A 19167-nucleotide genomic window follows, 5' to 3' on the forward strand; every position below is an offset into this window, starting at 1 on the left:
GTTCTTGGCCAAGTGTGAACAGTCCTTTGCCCTTTCCTCTTGCAGGGGCCGCGTGGTCTGTTGGGGCCAAAGGGGCCCCCGGGCCCTCCTGGACCTCCGGTAAGGCCTGTCACCTCTGCACGTCTGTCCCGCTCGGACACTTGCCCGGGGCTGGTCGAGGTGTCGCCGGGGCTCTGAGGCTCCTAGGCAGACAGAGCCCTCTGCAGGCGTGGGTTTGCGGGAGGAGGCACAGAGGCCAGCGGGCCGTACCGCTTCTCCTTCTCATGCGACATGTGCTGTTTTAAACGGTCCCCAGGATGCCTCATTTTCTCCTTTGAAGGCACTCTGAGCAGCTTCTGGAAAGTTCTGGAAGCAAGTAGCCCATGGTTCTGTCGGGGCCCTGTCCCGGTGGGTGGCTTCTCCGGGCCTGGCCCACCCGATGCTCGGGCCCGGAAGCTCCGTCGACCCCTGGCCGATCGAGCCTGCAGGATTCTTTAATATCAACCCCTGCCCCTCCCCAGTAGGTTTGCCGTCCCCCGACACGGTGAGGGCAGGACGCCGAGCAGAGTTGGGTGGGATTTTCCCTGTGACTGTGGTTGATTCTTCAGCACTCTGTTGTTTTCTTTCCAACGCCATCCAGGGTGTGACGGGTATGGATGGCCAACCAGGTCCGAAAGGAAACGTGGTGAGTCTTGGGGGTCTGACGCCCACTGTTACCGTCAAACCGGAAGGGGATCCGAGGTGGAGGGCACAGGCCCTGAGCCCTGGGTCCAGGTGGAGTCTGAGCGGGAGAGCTGGCGGCCGTGCTTATCCCGACCGGGGCCAGACCGTGTCTGTGCAGGTGCCCTGTGCTCCGGTGACGAGCACTTGCTGTGAGCCGGGCCCAGCGAAAGATAGGTCCCCTGGCTCTACCGGGAGACTTCAGCGCGACGTCTTGGGAGTTTTCCGCCAAGTAGAGTACTTTCTGGTCGCTTCCTTTCACGGTCGCTCCTTCCTGGCCGCTGTCTGGGTGTGCCGGCAGAGACGACTGGGTGTCCTCGCGTCCGGGTCAGCGTGGGGATCCTTGCAGGTGCCCAGACCCACTTCCTCTCTGCCATGGAGCCGCCTGCTTCTTCCCGTCTGGGCATCCTCTTCTGACGCTGGTGTTGGGCACCTGCCTGCCCTCCAGAGTCCCCATCAGTGCCTTGCTTGTGTTTCCTCTAGGGCCCCCAGGGAGAGCCCGGCCCCCCGGGACAGCAGGGCAATCCAGGTGCCCAGGTGAGTGAGCAGCGGCCAGCGGGGGGGTGCGGGTCTCGGTGGCGTGTCCTGGGCCCCAAGGGACCGGCAGCCTGCGTGAGACCTAGAACAGAGTCATCCCAGATGAGGGAGAGGGTGCAGGGAAGGTGGGCGGGTGGCAGGGAGGAGCCCGGAGCCGGCCAGTTCCCTGACCTTGCCTTCCTCTCCTAGGGTCTCCCAGGCCCCCAGGGTGCAATCGGTCCTCCAGGGGAAAAGGTGAGTGGCTGTGCTGGTATAGGGACGCCCCCACCTGCCCATGGGGTGCGTTCCGGCCCCTGGGGAGCTCCCTCCGCCACAGCCCAGGCCGCGGAAGTGGCGGTCCATCCCCAGCTTGTGCGTGATTCTGTTCTTTTCCCAGAGCCAGGGAAGCTCAGGGCCCTGCGCACGCGGGAAAGGAGACCAGGGGAGATCGGGGACCTTTGTCCGTCACTGATCATAAGTTCATTCATTCACTCATCCATCCGTTGTCTAGCTGTGCGGAGGGTTGCCGGATTCAGGACCAGACAGAGAGGGCGCTCAGTCGAATTTGACTGTTTGTTGTCAGCCTGAAGTCTTGTTTTGTTGTGGTGTGCTTTCCGTGTTGTTCTTGCTAAATCTGGCAACCCCCCCCCCCCGCCATCTGCATCCGGGCCCCTGCTGAGTCCTAGGTGCTGGGGGAGAGCAGGGCCATTGGAGCACCTGCCGAGCTCGTGCTCAACCCCAGATCTTTCCGCGAGCGCAGGCCCTTGGCTGACGGCGGGGCCACCTCCGAGGTGTGGTTCTCACACCTGGGCACCAGCTGAGAAGCCCTCCTGCCTCCACGTGGGGTGATTTTGTTCCACTGGCAAAACCACAGGCCCAGGAAGCAGCAGAGGGGGAGGGTCCTCTCCTTTGGGGGGGTTCGGTTGCCGGAAGCTCCCGTGCCAGGGGGCGTTCAGTGCCTCTGAGCATCCCTTTCAACAAATGTTCTTTGAGTGGAAATGTCGGGAAGTGCCCTTGGGGTCGGCCTAGGGAAGAGGTGGCCCCAGGGCTCAGGGGGTCTCTGGTTTGTTCTAGGGTCCCCTGGGGAAACCAGGCCTGCCAGGAATGCCCGGTGCTGACGGACCCCCGGTGAGTACCCTGCCCACCTCACCCCTTCGGCACTGCCTGCCCCGTGTGCCCCCAGGGATGGAGAGCCCAGGCCAGCGGCCGCCCCCCTCGCCCCTCGTCCCTCGCCCCCGGTTGCGGTGAGGCACCCCTTCCTGTCTCCTCTCTCCCACCTCCACTGATAAAGAAAGACCCGGCTGATTGTGTGACTGGTGGCCCAGCGATTATGGGGCTCTGGACGCACTTTTCCGTGACGGGTTCCGATCAAGGGGTGGAAACTACACGACTAGGAGAAGGAGTTATTTGTTGGGAGCGCTGTTTAAGGACCAGAACCCAGCCTGCATTTCCAACCCCGAGGAGGGCTGGGCTGGGCTCCGAGCCGCTCCCCGTGTCGCTGGTGTTTGAAGGGAAGGACAGCGTGCGCTGAGTGTATTTTTAGCCATCACACACTGAGAAGGAGGGTATTAACCAGTGCGTTTGCCATGTGTGAGCGCAGCTGTGGAGCCAGATTAGGGACCGCCTCGAAATAGGGAGCCAGTGACAAGTCAGCCTGTGGCTGAGCTGGCAGAGGGAGGGGTGGGGAGGTGGCACACGTTCGAGGTGTGTGTGTGTGTGTGTGTGTGTGTGTGTGTGTGTGTGTCCATCTGTACCCACCGCCCTCTTTGCAAGTTGCTGGTGGGATTTCTGGTTTCGCGTTTTTTTTTGGAGGATTCAGGTGATGCTGCATACACGGCACATTTCTGAAAATAAGACTATCGGAACCATTTGTTTCAGACACGGCATATCTTACTGTTTTAATAATGCTGGTAAAGCCTAAGTAAGAGCTCAGTACGTTGACAATTAACTGGGGACTGTTTAAGGTACGGCTTCCCTTTTCGGGGCTGAGAATGGTGTGGTCCAGGGCATCACACACCAGCAGTCGCCCCGTCCCAGGCTGAGCCAGCGGCCGGTCACCACCCGCCCCACGCGAGCCGCCCCGGGCCTCCCGCGGCCTCCCGTGTTCCACGCGTTTGGCGGTGGGGATGCAGTGGTCGCTTACCTCTCTTAATTGACGTTCACGCTGAATTTCCTCTCCTGACTGTAAAATCCCTTGTTACGGAAAATTAGCAAAATAGATGAAAAGACGACAAAATGGAAGCCACTCTGATCCCACCCCCAGGGCTTACCCCACTGATGGCAGGTGGGTGCATCTCCTTGCGCGCATTTTCCTGCGTGCAGGGCGTCCGTCACGGGCCAGGCCCGCAGCCCTATGGGGCAGACAGTGCTGGGGAGTGGGGCGGGCTGCAGGCCCCCACCTCCCTGACCTGACTGCTTCTGCCCTGGAGACCCCCCAACCCCACAATGACACCCCTGATGCTCCAGAGACCCTGAGGGGTCCAGGCTCCTTCCTACTTAGACCTCGGAGACTACCCCCAACCCCTGCCCCGTGCCCGTGGAGCCGTGGGCTGCCTCTCCTAGACTTTGCACTTCCCACCCCCCCGGCAAACACTTAAACTTGAAATATGAGCGCACGGTGGCCCGTCTGACCATGGCCGGGCGAGCTGCTCACTGAAGGTGCTTAACGCTAAAGACGCGAAGGGGAACAGGTGCCTGTTGTCGTACGTGAATTTGCAGGAACAGAGAGATTAAAGCACATGCTCCGAACGGGAGAGGGTTTTCTTCCCTTCTTCCCTCGAGTTGGTTGGGTCTGGCCTCGGCTGCAGAAAGGAAGGTTGATTTAAAGCCCTTCGGAAGGAGGGAGCGTTTCGGAGCAAACGCGCACTGAAGCGTGTTGTTAAATCATCCCGGAGAGCTCACAACGGGGCGATGGGACGTGAGTTATGGTTCGAAGGAGTATTACGGAGCCAGTAAGAACCAACTCCGGGCGAGTGTTCTGTGACATGAGGACAGGCCCGACACTTCAAATCAAATTAAAAATATACCACGTGGTGCGTGTGGCGCGTGTGTGCGTAAGACGTATCAGAGGAGCCACGTCACGCAATTAGCCGGGGTTGCTGCGGGCGGTGAGGTTATGAGGGACTTCATCTCCTTTCCCACTTGCCTGATTGTCTCCAAGGAACATATATTGCTTTTTTAATCAGAGAAATATCAAATACAAATAATTTAAGCCTTATTATTTTTCCATCATACGAGCAGAGCTCGTTATAGAGCGTTGGAAAAATGCAAACGCGTAGAAGGGAATGGAAAATGGCCGGCTTTTCACTGCGGAAAAATCAATCTCTTAGTCTGGTGTATTTCCTTTCATTGTTTGTTGGCACATTGTTTGGAACTTTTTTTAATACTTATTTATTTATTTTGAAAGCGAATGTGAGCAGGGGAGGGGCAGAGAGAGAGAGAGAGAGAGAGAGAGACAGAGAATCCCGAGCAGGTTCTGAGCCGTCAGCACAGAGCCCGACGCGGGGCTCCAACTCCCGAGCTGTGAGATCACGACCCGAGCCGAAGTCGGACGCTCAACCGACCGAGCCGTCAGGCGCCCCGTTCCCTCGTTTTTAAGTGAGCTTTGAGCTCTCCCCACAGTTACTCTCATTCTATAGACACAACTTACAACGGACGTAAAGAAATTTGGCCTCAATTCAAATAATGCTAATAATTCCGATAACCGCCGACGTGAGTGGCCCACGCGCTCGCTGCCGGGCGCAGTCCAGAGCGCTTTCAGACCGGCTCTTCTTGGCAGTCCTTGCAGGGATCCCTGCCGCCCCGTGAGCGAGGACAGTACCATGTGGAAGGGCCTTGCTCATTCTCCGAGGGACCAGTGTGGCTCTGTCCCCAGCGTGTGTGGCACCCAGAGCCCAGGGCTCACGCATCCACACCTGCCCTCCCTGTTCACACGGTTCCTTAACAGAAAACGTCTGTGGTTGATGGAAGCTCCAGAGAGCCCATGTGGCAGAGAGGGGACAGGACCCACCCGTTCCTGGTCACCCTAAAGCAGGACACCTTCTCCTTGGCACTGTTGGGGTCCAGCTCTGCCACGTGAGGCGTTGGAGCCGTGCGCCTTGTTTCTGAAAGGCCGTGTGGCGGGTGGCGTGGCGGGTGGCGTGGCCCCGCGGGCCACAGCAGCAGGTGCGGTCCATCTGGTGCCCGATTTCCCTCGAAGGCGGGGGCACAGCTCCCTCAGGGCGCCCCCCACCCTGCAGAAGGACCTCGCAGGGTCCTTGCTTTGCACTTCGGGGCGGGCTATTTGCAACGGTGTCAAATCCAAGCACATGACTAGTAAAGATCAGAAGGTAGACGCACAAATCATCTATTCAAAGGGACCGGATGTCGGTGCCCATAATGCTGCTGCGTTCTAGAACACGCAAGCCGAGAGAGCACCTGGCCCACCCTCTCCTTTGACCCATGAGGAGGTGGAGGCCCAGAGAGGGCAGGTGACTTCCCCAAGACCACACTGTGGGTCGGACGTGACCAGGTCGAGAGTCAGCGCCCTGCCAGTGTCCTCGGCGAAGTGTGTCTCTTTCTGCTGTCATTGTCTGTGTTTGCCTCAGGAGCTCAAAGGCCTAAACCTAGTGGCCGACCTGGGTTGGAAAGTCAGAGAGCTCGCGTTCCTGAGAACTGAATTGCTTGGGGCTCGGGTAGACGGGGCAGTGACCCGGGGGCCATAACCATTTCTACTGGGCGTTGGTTCCAAACCTGTATTGTGGGAGTAGGTCCTCTTCTTTGGCACGTGCCACCCGGGAGGCTGGGAGGCACCTGCACACAGACCTGGGGACGTGCTGGGGCCCCAGTCGAATGACAGGGCCTGGCCTCCACCCCAGCACCAGCCTGCCGTCCCCGACGTGAAAGAGTCTGTGTCCTGCAGACAGCATGGCACCTGCCCTTCCGGGAAGCCAGATGTCCAGACCCCTGGTCCCGCTTCATCCGTCCTTGTTTGGCACAGAATCCTTCGTGCCAGGAGACGAGCAAATGCCCTGTGGTCACTGTCCCGGCTCACCTGCACTTGGGGGTGGGCTGGGTGCAGTCAGGTGACATCATGGTGCCTGGATCCCACCTGTGGGCTTCCCAGCACGTTCTCCTCCATGCCACCCCGGGTCGTGGCCAGGCCTGCCACCACTCCCAGGTGACAGATGGGGCAGCCAAGGGTCAGGGCCGAAGGACTGGCTCGGGGCCCCGTGGCTGTGAGCGCCCTCCGTGCCCAGCTGCCTGATGCCTTTGACTTCCTGCCTCTCTGGTTCCTGTTTTGTGTTTGGGGTGTGGGGGGAAGGCGGAGGGAGGGGCCCGGCTCTCCCTCCCACATTTGAAGACAGGGGTGGGGGGCGGCCGCTGCCTAACGCCTTCTCTCTCCTGACAGGGGCACCCTGGCAAGGAAGGCCCTCCAGGAGAGAAAGGAGGCCAGGTGGGTTCAGAAGAGAGTGAGCAGAGACGACTGTGCCCTTGGTCTGCTGTCTGTGCCCCGGGGTCCCGGCCCGGGGCGGCAGGGACCTCCGCCTAAGTCCCCCGTGACCCCTCCCCACCTCGGTTACCGCACATGGGGGTGCAGGCACCACCGTAACCTTGGCCACACGCAAGCTGGGTGACTGTGCAGGTTCTCGGCCGGGGGCTCCTGCTAACCTATGGCCCACATTTGTTTGGGGGCCAGGACGTGGGGCTTTGAGGCCGGGATGGAGTTTTGAGGTGGCCTGGCCCCCAGGGACTTGCCCGCTGCCCTGTCTGTGGCAGAAGTCGGCCTCTCCGTCCCTTCATGCTCCCGGCCCTCCCCAGGCCCGCACCTGCTCGGGGAGCCGGGGCAGTGAGTGGTCAGCAAGGCCCTCACGCCGTCAAGGGCTCCCTTCCCCAGACGGTCAGCCCTCGTCCCCTTCTCCCAGCCAGAAGCTCTCCCCCGTCACCCAAGGTGCCTCTGCTGGGAACGCACTTCTTTAAGGGCAGCCCAAAGCAGCAGGGCCCCTCCCCATCTCACGGCCCCCCTCGCATGCCCGAACCTCTGCGCGGCGGCCGCACCTCGGTCCCCGGCAAAAGCCTCAGCAGGAGACACAGCAGGCGTCCCCCGCCCAGTGGGAGCCCCTCCAAGGGTCCGATGTGCGGGGTCCGCTCTGCACGGAGCATGAGGAATTGGCTGCTGGAACGGAAGCTTTCCAGCTGTTGTGGGAGGACCCAGAGCGGACCAGACACGACCACACCCCAGACGGAGCTGACGGTCTTTCCCCTTTCGTTTCAGGGTCCACCCGGCCCCCAGGGCCCCATCGGCTATCCGGGTCCCCGAGGAGTCAAGGTGAGGTTCTGGCAGCTTTGCGCCCTCCTGGAGGCCAAGGCTGGGATTGCGGACGCAGCAGTCCCGGTCCCCCGGCGCTCCTGAGGGAAAGGTGGGATCCCGGGACAAGGGGCTGGGACAGGCGAGGGAGTGGCCAGCCAGGGCCAGGAGGGGCTGATCCCGGAGCAGGGGACAGCACCGGTGCGTCTGTGACGACGTAGGCGTCAGGGCGGTGGCCGCCTGTCCATCTGTCGGGACGCTGCTTTAGCTCTCACCCAGTGCCCGCCCCCTCCCAGGCCCCGCACGGGTACGCACCTCAGCCAAGGGGAACAGCCTGTCCCTCTTTTCCCGGGGAAACTCAGAAACGTCCCTTCCGGGCCATTTGCACATCCGGAGCGAGAGAGTCCGTCCCCATGGATAACACCCGGGAGACCGAGTGCTGGCGAGATGCTCGTGGGAGGTGTCCACTTCCCCGCAGTCGTGTTTGTGGTGCCAAGGGGCTCTGGAACCTTGTTAAACGGGGGCACGGAGCTCCAGAGCGATACCCAAAACACAGGCCCGCCTGTTCCGTCACAGCTAACCGGGTTTGCTTAGAGTTGTGTAATTTAATTTCCAGTCATGTCGCTGTCTGGGCACCTGATGTGCCCTGAGGAACGTGTTCGGGGGCGGGGGGGGTGTTCTTTCCTCCATAGCGTCTGAAAGCTCTAGGTGATGCTGAGGCCTTAGAAAAGCCAACGGCTCACTTTGTTCCCAAATGACTTCAGCTTGACGTGAAGGGAAACGTATAAATATACACACAAACGCAAGTAGCCCAGCCTGAGGAATTTGCGTGGACACACCCCTCAGCTCCTGTGCTCGGTCCGCACCGTTGACCACGCTTCATCCTCCTGGGCGTTTCTGCCCCTCGGACATGTGCGGCTGGCCTGCGGTGTGGGGGGTGGAGAATCCAAGACCTCAGTTTTCAGCACCTTGCCCCAAGTTACCCTAAAATCGATGCCTCGGTCGGGACTCAGACCCAGAACTTGCTTATTCCGAACCAAGCGCCCCGTGCCGGACCCCGAGTGGCCCGACGGCATTTCCCCGGAATCCCGATGTTCCGAGGGCCCGAGGGCAGATGGACTTCCTGGGGGCGGGAGGCCGGGGGCCGGGGGCCGGGGGCCCGAGGCAGGGCAGGTTTCTCCCTGAAGCGGGCTCTTACCAGCACGCCTTGTGAGTTTTATCAGGATGCCTGTGTGGCAGAAATGCCGATTATGTGAGCTCTGTGCGTATTTATTTTATAAATTCTTGTCGCAAAAGCGTCTGCTGGCTCTGTACAGGGCTAATTGCATAATGCTGTGTCTGTGAGCTAAAAGGTGTTTGCTTTAAAATGTTTATGGGGAATGCTCTTATCTTGTCTATCTGATTAAAATTCATTCAGGCCGTGAGCAATCCAGTTAGACTTGGAAGCAGGGAGTGGGAGGAAAAGTGGGGCTGAACGCTCTTTTCGCTGGAGAGATGCATTCTCATTCCCTGTGCTCTTGAAAATGGCAGTGGAGTCCGCAGCCTGAGGGACGGCAGGCCCAGGGCCGATTCGTGCCCCCCGGGGGACATCTGGAGACGTTTTTGACTGTCACAACTTGGGGGGAGAGACTACCGTCACGTAACGGGTGGGGGTCAGGGATGCTGTGCGCAGGGCAGCCCCTGTCACCCAGCCCCAGATGTCAGCCGTGCCGTGGCCGAGAGATCTGGTCTGTTGGTCTCCTGGGCCGCGTTCCCCTGGCCTCTGACCTGGGTCGGGAAATGGTAGGACTTTGGGTCTGGGAGGGCGTGGGCACAGGAAGCCCACCCCGCCAGCACGGCAACAGGGAGGAAGCTGGTGCCAGAGCCCCCAGGGCATCGAGGTGTGGGGGTAACCGCACCTCCCCTCTGCCCCGAGGCATCTGGCCGCCTGGGGCCACTGGAGCCCGGGGTGCATCTAGGGGGCGGTTGCCCCCCCACCCCCCCCCACCCCCCGCCCGGGGGAGGCCGTGCAGCCCAGGCCCAGCCCAGCTCTCAGCGCCTGGCTCCAGCTTTTCTTAGGGCTTCTCCTCAGTTCCTGGGAAAAGGCTTAACACTCTGTGCACAGTTCTTACCCCCAGAGGGCATCTGGCAGCCCGGGGGTCCCCGGGAGGTGGCCCGGCTGCCCTGCCCGCCGCCTCTGCTGGAACCAGATGGGAGGCCTGGCCTCTCTCTGGGGTCCCGTGGGCAGCTGGCCGCGGTCAGTGTCTGCTCCCTGCTCGGAGGGCCGAGGCTGTGGCCGGTTCCCTCCACTCCACGGGTGGACTTACCTGGTCTGGGCAAGGTGCTAGCGTGGCGGGGGGCGGGGGGGGGGGGGCTCAGAGGAAAGAGGGTGTGTCCCACCCTTACAGTTCTTGTCTGGCGCAGAAATCTGTCCTGAGCTGACGATCAATGGCACTGGTGCCACTCTTATCAATCAGTTTGATGAGCTGATGCCTGTTGTCGCGTGTTAGTAATAATAATACAGAATAACAGTGGCCGGACAGCACACAGCTTTGTGTTTTGAGCACCAACTATGTGCCGGGCACTGTCCTGAGGGCTCGTCTGCATCCCCCTCCCACCAGCAGTGACAGGGCAGTGGTTGTCGTCACCCCCACTTTCCAAATGAGGAAACCGAGGCACTAGGCACCTGGGACGATGTCAGAGGCCACGAGCAGTCTGCCCGATTCCAGAGCCATGCTGAGGCCTCACATGCCACCGGCTCCCCAGACCTCAGAGAGACGGATGTTTCTGGAAGAGGGCAGATGTCAGCGGGGGACATCTGGGAATCCTTGGTGGGGGGAGGCAGGGCTCACGTAGGCGTGAGGAGAGCCTGCAGGGTCCTCCCTCGGAGACTGGGAGCGTGAGGGAGCTTGGGTGGGTTGGGGGGCTGAGCACTCAGCCCTCCTGGTATTTGGGGCTTAGACCCTTCCCTTTTGAGAGCTCAGGAGAGGCTCCGACCCACCCGACTCACTCTCTTCCCTTCGTGTTTGCCCAGGGAGCTGATGGCATCCGCGGTCTGAAAGGCACCAAGGGCGAGAAGGTGAGTGCCCCCCGCCTCTTCCTGCCGCAGAGCTGGAGGCCGGCTCGGTGGCTTCTTCCGTGGCAGCCCTAACAGCTGCTGAGCCTCATGTGGCCTCTGAGTGTGGAGGGACGTGCTCCCCCCCGCGGGACAGACTGTTTGCAAAAGGGCAGGCTGTGGGCGCAGCTCCTGGCGGGGCTGAGGGTCGGGGCTTGGCACCCCCCACCCAAGGCCAAGGCCAAGGCTCGCCGCTCACCTGCATTGGCCAGCGGACACCCCAGGCGGATGCCTCGCAAGGCAGCTGGACAACGGGGCCATTGGGGTGTTGGGTGTTCTTCCCTGGGCGGCCCCTCAGGCTGGAGCAGAGCCAGGCGCGGAGGGAAAGAGGTGTCGCCGTGCCCCCCGGCCGCGCCCGGCACGGCTCCTTCCCCGCGGCGTCTGCCTGGTCCCGTCCCTGAGCTGGCTCCTCACATGGCCACACCGGACAGGGACGGCGCGGACGCTGGGCCCTCTGTGCTGTGGCGATGGCTCAGCCTCGGCCCCGTCTCCGTGCTCAGCCCGGGGGAGCAGGAGCACGCACACTGCCTCGGCTCCCCCTGGAGAGCCAGCGGAGGAAGGCAGACCCCTGAGCCGTCATCCTGTGGCCCCTGGAAGCGTGGGGACTGAGGGCCCTCGGGGTCAGGGCCGAACACACTCCCCGCGGGACAGACGAGGTCCCCGCCGGCAGCTCCCGGCTCCCTGAACTCCCCTCGTCCCGTTGGCGGGGGCTCCCCAGAGCCCCAGGTTTGCCACGTGTGTCCCATCACTTTTGTCCTTTAGCCAGAGACAGGGCTACCTGAGCGAGTTCTGACGGGGAAGGCCCCTTCTCCAGGAGGGTCACCGCCCCTCTGAGGGCCCCCCGGGGGCAGCCTGCGGGGTGGGGGTGAGGAGAGCCTCCTGGGACCTCAGTGCCCGAGGCCGCTGTGGGTGAGTCCCCGGCATATCACCGGACAGCGGACGCGCACTGCGGGCTGGGGAGAAACGAGTTCGCCCCAAGTCCCAGGAAACTGCCTCCCTCTGCGTACCGGCTCCCGGCCGGCCTGGGGCTCAGGACCAGGCCCCCCGATGGGCAAACGAGGTCAGGATGCCGGGCCTGGATGGAGAGGGAGGGCGAGCCAGGCCGCCCCGTGCAAGTACCTGAGGGTGTCTGTGGTTGTCTGCGTGGGCACTCGAGCGCACGGCAGTCCCTGACCCTTGTGGATCCCCAGATATGTGACTAGCAGGAATGTGTCCCCCTGGCCGGGAAGGTGCAGGACTGTGTCACTGAGGGCTGCCCCGCAGCCAGACCGCCCGAGCCCGGGGCCCTTCCGTCCCCTCCAGCTCTTGCTGGGCCGGTCTGTGGGGCCCCCCGTGGCAGCCGGCTTCTCTGGGGTGTCCTCCCTCCAGCCCCGCCCCCGCGCTCACCCATCAGCGGCTACTGGGCCCCAGCGGGGCACAGCTGCGCGGGGCGCAGGGGTGTGGGGGTGGGGGCGGCGGACCGCGAGCTCGACCCCACGACTACAGAGGGTTAGGGGGCGTCCTTCACGAGGGACAGGACTCCCGCTCGGAACCCCCCCGCCCGGCACGCCCGGCACGCCCGGCGCTTGTGTGGCGACACAGCGTCTCTGGGCTGGGGGCTGTGTGCGGAGTCGTGGGGGGCGGGGGCCAGCCGCCCCGGAGGTGGGCTCTTTCGTGCCGACCCAGGCACTGCCTTGTCCTTTGTCAGGGTGAAGATGGCTTTCCTGGGTTTAAAGGCGACATGGGAACCAAGGGCGATCGGGTGAGTGTTTTGGGGTGCTGGCGGGGGTCGGGGCTGGGGGTGGGAGGCCAGGGAGGGCTGCGGCGTTCGGGGCCACAGGACAGCTTCTCCTAACGAAGGTGACGCCTCTGCGGGGGGGGGGGGGGGGGGGGGGGTTGGGGACTCTCGGCCCGCAGGCAGGAACAGCGGGGAGCCCAGGGGCCTGGCTCTGTGCTTGTGCCCCCACTGGCCCTCAGCTTCCGGCTCGGAGCCACAGCGGCTCTCGCCTGGTGTGAACACCCAGTCACTGGGGTCGCCTGGGGTCGCCTGGCCCCTCTGCCCTGTGCCCTGACCCCCCTGCCCAGGGCGTCCGTGGGGACTTGTCTTTTTGCGGCCGACACTCCGGACGGCAGAGTGCTTCACTTGGTTCGGAAGAGACGGAGGGAGGGGGCTGCAGAAATGCCGTCCGACCCGGGAGGGCCGGGGTCCCTGCCCAGCCGGACGGCATGTCGGTCCCCCGCACTTCCTCCCGTGATTTTCGGACCCCGAGCAGCTCCTGTGTTCTGTAATCTCATGCTCGGGCATCAGAAGCTGCGACACAGCAGTTGCTTTTTAATGAATAATTTCCCTCCCCGCCGGAGGAAGCTGCTGGTGCTGGAGGGGGATGGGCTTGGCTCCCACGGCAGGCGCCTGGCAGAAAGCTGCTGGCTGTGTCTTCCTCTAAGTGGGGAGAGGGCAGAGCAGATGAAGCGGGAGGAAGGTTCCGGGTCGTCGGCCGGCCGCCACCGCCAGGGTGCGGGCACTTTGAAGGGCCCCGACCCCCTTGAGAGTGAGCGCAGGCCCCGGGCAGGAGGGCGGGAGGTGCCCGAGCCACCCGCGTGGGCACAGCCGTGGCGGCAGCTGGACGCGCACCTGGACAGGCGGCTGTCGGCCGCCGTGCGGCTGCCGTAACTGTTCCGCGACAAAGCTGGCCTGCAGGTGCCTTTTCAGAACGTGCCAGCCCCGGAGAGCCCCACGCGCCTGGCGCCGTGTCACAGACTAAAAAGGCAGAGGCAATCTTGGCCTCTATCAAAGGCGGAGGAACGAAAGAGAGAGATTCATTTCACAGTCGTGTCCCAGTTACGTCCCTGCTAAAGACAGCCCTTCTAGAACTTTCTCCATGGTGACGGGACTCTGCCCCACATCTGAGGGGCCTCTCTCTCTGGCTGGCCAACCTCCTTTTTATTCTGCCTCTGACAATGCCGTGCACACGCTCGGGGTCCACATCACGAGGGTCCATCTCTGAAAGAGATTGCACAAAGGATGTCCGGCGGTCACGCTCCAGGCTCCGCGGGCAGGCCTGCCGTTGGAATTGGGTGAGGGTGGGACTGGCAGCAGGGACACTTCCTCAGCCAGGGAGCGGAGAAACTTCTGCCCCGAGCGTGACCTTTCCTAGGTGCTCAGTTAATGTGTGAAGGGTCCTTTTGTTGGAAGAACATTTCTTAGGGACCGAGAGTCCTGGGCCCGCGGACACACTGGACATTACGAATTAGGAAGTTATTGGTCCTTCGTTTCCCGTGGGACACCCGTCGTTGCTGTGGGGGGTACGGCTGTCTCCCAGCTGCCGCTGGAAGCCAGTGATCAGAGCGAGACCTGGCAGCGAGCAGAGGGCCAGGGTGGGCGCTCAGAGGCCAGGCCGGCGCTGCCGTGGACCTCGGCAAGCCCCCGGCCCCTGGTCGTGTCCGGGCCCAGCCTGGACCGCGGCGAAGTTGGTTGGGGCAGCATTAAGGACCCTTCCATCTCTGGGACATGTCACGTGGTCTCCTGTGTGCCTGCCATGCCCAGACCCCTGTGCGGTGAGGGCTGCGGCCCATCCCTGCTTCGAGGAAAAAGGCAGCGTCCTGCGCACAGGTTATCCTGATCTATTTGGGCAAGGAGCGGTTGAGAGCTCCGGGGTTAACCAAAGTCACCTCGACCGAGAGGGACTCACTTGCAGAAGCAGGAGCGTGCAGCCTGGAGAAGGAACTTCCCACCGCCGTGCAGAGGGACGGCGTGGCCGTTTGGCGGAGCCCCGTAGCTTGCTCCGCAGTGCTCCGGTCTCGTCAGACGGGAGCGGGTGCCGTCCGCTCGAGGCTGCCTGGTGCGCCAAGCGGGCTAAGCGGCTCCTACCCCAAGATCTGACCTGGGACCCGGACTCTCGGGCCCAGAACGGCCATGGGAGTCATGTGGTGGGGGGTGGAGACTGGGGGTTCTTCCTCACCTTCTCTTTTCTGACCTGCAGGGGGAGATCGGCCCCCCTGGTCCCAGAGGAGAGGATGGCCCCGAAGGCCCGAAGGGTCGTGGAGGTCCAAACGGCGACCCGGGTCCTCTGGGACCCCCTGGGGAGAAGGTAGGTGACGGGAAGGATGCTCACTGCTTCCTGGGGACAGACCCTTCTGACGGCCTTGGGTGGCCAGGCTGAAGCCCCCAGATGGGGCTCGGTGTAATCTGACTCGGGTCCTGTCCCACGTGCTCCCCCGGCACCCTGGCCACCCTTCCTGGCGAATTCGTCTGTTGCTAGGTCAGTCCTTTCCTTGTCCCGAGCTAGGTCTCTCTGAGCACCTTGCCAGGCCAGTGCCCTGAGAGGGCTCCTTCCTCCGGGTGCCCCAGAGCTTGGGGACCGAGCCCCGGCACCCAGGGCATCATCTTTCATGCAGGGACTCTCCGCAGGCCCCTGTCCTCACACCTGTGCCCCCCGCCCTCCTGCCCCCCTGCTGTGGCGCTGGCCCAGGAACGGGCGCTCAGAGTGCACCAGACATCGGCCCTGTCTTGCCCCGAGGACTCTTTTACAAAAGGGCTCGACAGAATCTCACAGATGAAGAGTTCTTTCATTGGAGATTTGCCTCAGCCGTGGCCGTGTCTCCTCCTGCCTCCCGTCCGGGCAGGGATTTTCGGGGGAGACGGCTTCCCAGGGGGCAGGCCGCGGCCTCTCCGTGTCCTTTCTCGGCTGGGAGAAAATGGATGGAGAGGTGAGGTGCTGGCCAGATAACACAGCCCCTTCTTTTTCCCCAGGGAAAACTCGGAGTGCCGGGATTACCAGGTTACCCGGGAAGACAAGGGCCCAAGGTAACTTATGAGCGTATCGGGTGTTCGGACAGCCACGTCCCGGGGGAGGCTGCTGTGGCGAAACCCAGCGTCGCCCCAGCTGTCTCCCCCAGGCTCTGCCCTGGCCACAGCCTGCGCGTTAGCCTGGTTGGGTTGGAAGGAGGGGCTGGCAGTCGGGCCTTTCAGAGAAGGGGGCAGAACCCGCCTGAGCCGAGGGCCGTGCGAGGCGAGGCGTCCCCTGCCCCTCTGCCCGCTGCCTTCTCTGCACCGAGGACTCATGAAGCCTCTCTCACCTCTGCTCCGCACTGGAGATTTGAAGGTTATTTGCTCATAACAGCATAAAGGGAGATGAAACTTTCCGTCCATGAAATCATGTTCTGCTTTAAGTGAAACATCTCCTCCAGGCCTTGGAAATCATTTAACACGTTATTTTTTCCCCCACATCTCACCTTTTATTATTCATGGTTCTTCCTTAAAAAATAACCAGCTGTCTGCACCGGAGACATAATTAGAGGTGGAGGAGAGTTCCTGTCTCTCCCGGCTTTGCTTGTATCGTTTGCTTGCCTGCCTCCCCGGCTTCAGCGCCTTTCCAGGCTCCCAGGCTCAGGCTCGTTCCCGGGAAGGGCCCCGTGGGCTGCCTGTCCCCCTGGATATTTCCATTCTGGCTGAGGTATCAGCAGTCCTTCCCGTGGAATGCTAATATCCACTTGGGACGGGTAGGCCCACGCCCCGTATGCGGGGAGGCAGTTGGCAGTGAAATGGGGATTTGTTCAGGGTCCCCCAGGAGTGTGCTGAGTGCGGCTGTGATGTGGCCGTGCCCCCCGCGTCTTGGAGCAAGAGGGGCTGACAGACAGGCCTTTTGTCCCGAAGTATGTGTCCTCTGAGGGGAGGAGAGGAGAGAAGTCTGGGGGGGGGGGGGTGTGGGCCAAGTTCAGGCAGTGTCCTTGGAAGGCAAGGGTATAAAACGTTGAGCTGCCTGGCAGTTTTTTGTTTTTTTTTTTTTAATTAATTAATTAATTAATTAATTAACTTAGAGAGAGACAGAGACAGTGCCAGTAGGGAAAGGACAGAGAGAGGGAGAGAGAGAATCCCAAGCAGGCCCCATGCTGCCAGTGCAGAGCCTGACGCAGGGCTCGACCCCGTGAAACTGAGATTGTGACCTGAGCCCAAACCAAGTCAGACGCTTAAGGGACTGAGCCACTCAGGCGCCCCGCCTGACAGTTTTCAAGGTCCTCAGGAGTGTCTGGACGTGCCACCGTGTCCCAGCGCCCGCACTGAGCTCTGTGGGACCTGCACCCGGGTGTCCGGGGCAGTCTGCTGCCTGGATTGGCAGGTGGACGTAGGGGGCGCAAGGTTTGGAAATTCGCAAACTTTTCGTGGTCTGAGTGCACATTCAGGTCAGGATTTTTAGCCACGAGAGAGTAGAGGCCCGCCGAAGACAGTAGCCACCTCCCACGGGCACGGGAAGTGCCCGAGTGTCGCAGGGAAGCTCACGTCGTAGTTGTCTGGGTATTACCCACATCAAAGTCCCCAAGTGTCTCTTTTGTCTACGTGCCCCTTGTAGGTTTCTAGAATTAAAGAGCCGTTAGTTGTTAGAGTCAGTGCATAGATTTGCATTAATTTCTCACTCTACAAGCTGCCATGCTTTATTTAGAGGTGTTCTGGGAAGATAACAAAACATGACAACAAGACGCAGCAAACAAAATGTCACGAATGTGAGATCCACACATCCCTTCCAGTTCGTTCTCAGGAATCTGTGTGCCCTGTTCTTCGCAGATACCAGCATTTGAAGACATGGGTGTTCAGAGGGGGAGAAGGGGGAAGTGTGGTTAAGACTCAGCTTTGGTTTTTAGATTTGGACTCTACGAGATGCCTAGGAAATATTTCTTGAGTGAGTGGGTGACGGATGGATGGTGAATGGTGGGTGGGCTGGTGGGTGGGTGGTTGATGTTTGTATAGATGGATAGTTGGATGGGTGGGTGAGTGGATGGATGATGAGTGGATGGATGGTTGAATGGACAGATGGTTGGATGGATGGATGGATGGATGGATGGATGGTGTTTGAATGGGTGGACAGATTGGTGGATAGTTTAGATGGGTAGATGGATGGTTGGGTGGGTGAATGAGTGGATGGGTGGGTGGATGGATGATGGGTGGATGGATGGCTGAATGGATGGATGGATGGATGGATGGATGGATGGTGTTTGAATGGGCGGACAGATTGGTGGATAGTTTAGATGGGTGGATGGATGGCTGGGGGCGGGGTGGTGAGTATATGGTTGGACAGAACAGATGGATGGTTGGCTGAGTGGATGGAGGGGTAGGTGGGTAGTTGGATGGGATGGATGTATGGGTAGATGGTTAGATGGGTAGATGGATGGTTGGGTGGGTGAATGAGTGGATGGGTGGGTGGATGGACAGATGGATCAATGGATGGATGGAAGGGTAGAAGGTGGATGGTTGGATGGGTGGGGGGTGAGGGGGTGGGTCGGGGGTGGGTCGGTGGAGCTCGTGTCTGAGGCCGTGAACCGTAAGCTGCTGCTGGCACACGCAGCATAGCTGATTCTCTGGCCCAACTCTCGTGCTTCCTCATGAATCACCTCTCTTTCAGGGTTCTATCGGATTTCCTGGCTTTCCTGGTGCCAACGGAGAGAAGGGCGGCAGGGTAAGGACAGCCTGGCCTCCGGTCAGGTGGCTCGCTCCACTGCCTTGGTATTTAACGGGTGCATTTTCTGGCACATCCTGTTTACTCTCACCCACTTTGCTGCCCAAACCGCTTTCCAGATGGCTGACCTGAAGCCCGTGGCCTTCAGCACCAAGCGCTGGAGACTCCCCGCACACGGGGCTGGGTGGTGGTGGGCTGCAGGGCAGCGGCGGGAGGGGAGGGCATGCTTTCTGACCAACACCGCGACCCCGTCAGCTCCTTAGGCCGTGAGCGAAACCCGAGTCTTTCAACCCGAGGGCCTTTCCTCCAGGCGAATTTTTAAAGGAAGGGAAGGAGAAAAAAGGAGCGTGTTGCCTACCCTGTGGGTCCAAATTCAGGAAGCTCTTCCCCCTCGTCATTCCCAAGCTGCCGTTGCCCCAGGGCACCTGCCCGGTGCTGGATGCTGTGGTTCGCTCCGTTGTCACCATGGACAGTGGCGTTCTGAAGGGCCGGGCTGAGGAAGCCACGCCCCCCACGCCGCCCTGACCGCCCCCTGGTCCAGGCCTTCTGTCGGGGAAATCACAGGACGCTCTCTGAGCATTGCTGCCCAGGACGCAGGATCGAGGGGGTCCTCTTGGTCGTTCAGTTCTGAGCTGGTTGTCCACAGGCATGTGGGGGCAGAGGGGCTGGGTTGCGAGACGTGTGCAGGGCATACCTTGGGGTGGGGGGGACCCCAGACCTCGGAGGAAGGACTGCCGCTTTTGCGGGAACTGGGACAGGCCCGGCTCATTGCCCTGCGCCCACGCTGTTGCTCCTGGCACAGGAGGGCTGTGTCTTCCCAGAGAGACACCTGCCCCAATCTGTCCTCACCGCGTCTGAGCAGAGACGGTGAGCTCTCCTGAAAAACGGAGAGAGCCCTCAAGCCAGCCCAACCCGTGTAAACAAACGTGTACGTGCCCGATGCCTGAGACAGATAGAAAACGGGGAACTGCCCTCAGTGCGAGGAGACGGCGTGAACACAGGGACGCTGTCGTCATCTGGAGCTGGACCTGACCTCCATGCGTATCTACCTGTTTACCTGCACGTACATCCTGTCTGCGTCTGTACCTCTGCCAGCGTGTCTGTCTGGCTCTTCCTTGTCTGTCGCTGTCCGTGTATCCATCCGC

The 19167-nt window shown here is 61.4% G+C and overlaps 1 protein-coding gene across 2 annotated transcripts in view; it reads left to right on the forward strand.

Moving 5' to 3' along the window:
* COL5A1 (collagen type V alpha 1 chain) overlaps positions 1-19167 on the forward strand; it is a 150573-nt gene that overhangs the window by 88387 nt on the left and 43019 nt on the right. For both annotated transcript variants that reach the window (XM_045468354.1, XM_045468355.1), the window contains exons 21-32: positions 46-99; positions 620-664; positions 1183-1236; positions 1426-1470; positions 2290-2343; positions 6605-6649; positions 7469-7522; positions 10515-10559; positions 12283-12336; positions 14555-14662; positions 15325-15378; positions 17969-18022. In XM_045468354.1, the coding sequence (XP_045324310.1) occupies positions 46-99; positions 620-664; positions 1183-1236; positions 1426-1470; positions 2290-2343; positions 6605-6649; positions 7469-7522; positions 10515-10559; positions 12283-12336; positions 14555-14662; positions 15325-15378; positions 17969-18022 (666 nt within the window). The remainder of the gene's footprint in view (positions 1-45; positions 100-619; positions 665-1182; positions 1237-1425; positions 1471-2289; positions 2344-6604; positions 6650-7468; positions 7523-10514; positions 10560-12282; positions 12337-14554; positions 14663-15324; positions 15379-17968; positions 18023-19167) is intronic.

Source organism: Leopardus geoffroyi, chromosome D4 (assembly GCF_018350155.1).
Source record: "Leopardus geoffroyi isolate Oge1 chromosome D4, O.geoffroyi_Oge1_pat1.0, whole genome shotgun sequence".
Taxonomy (NCBI): Eukaryota; Metazoa; Chordata; class Mammalia; order Carnivora; family Felidae; genus Leopardus; species Leopardus geoffroyi.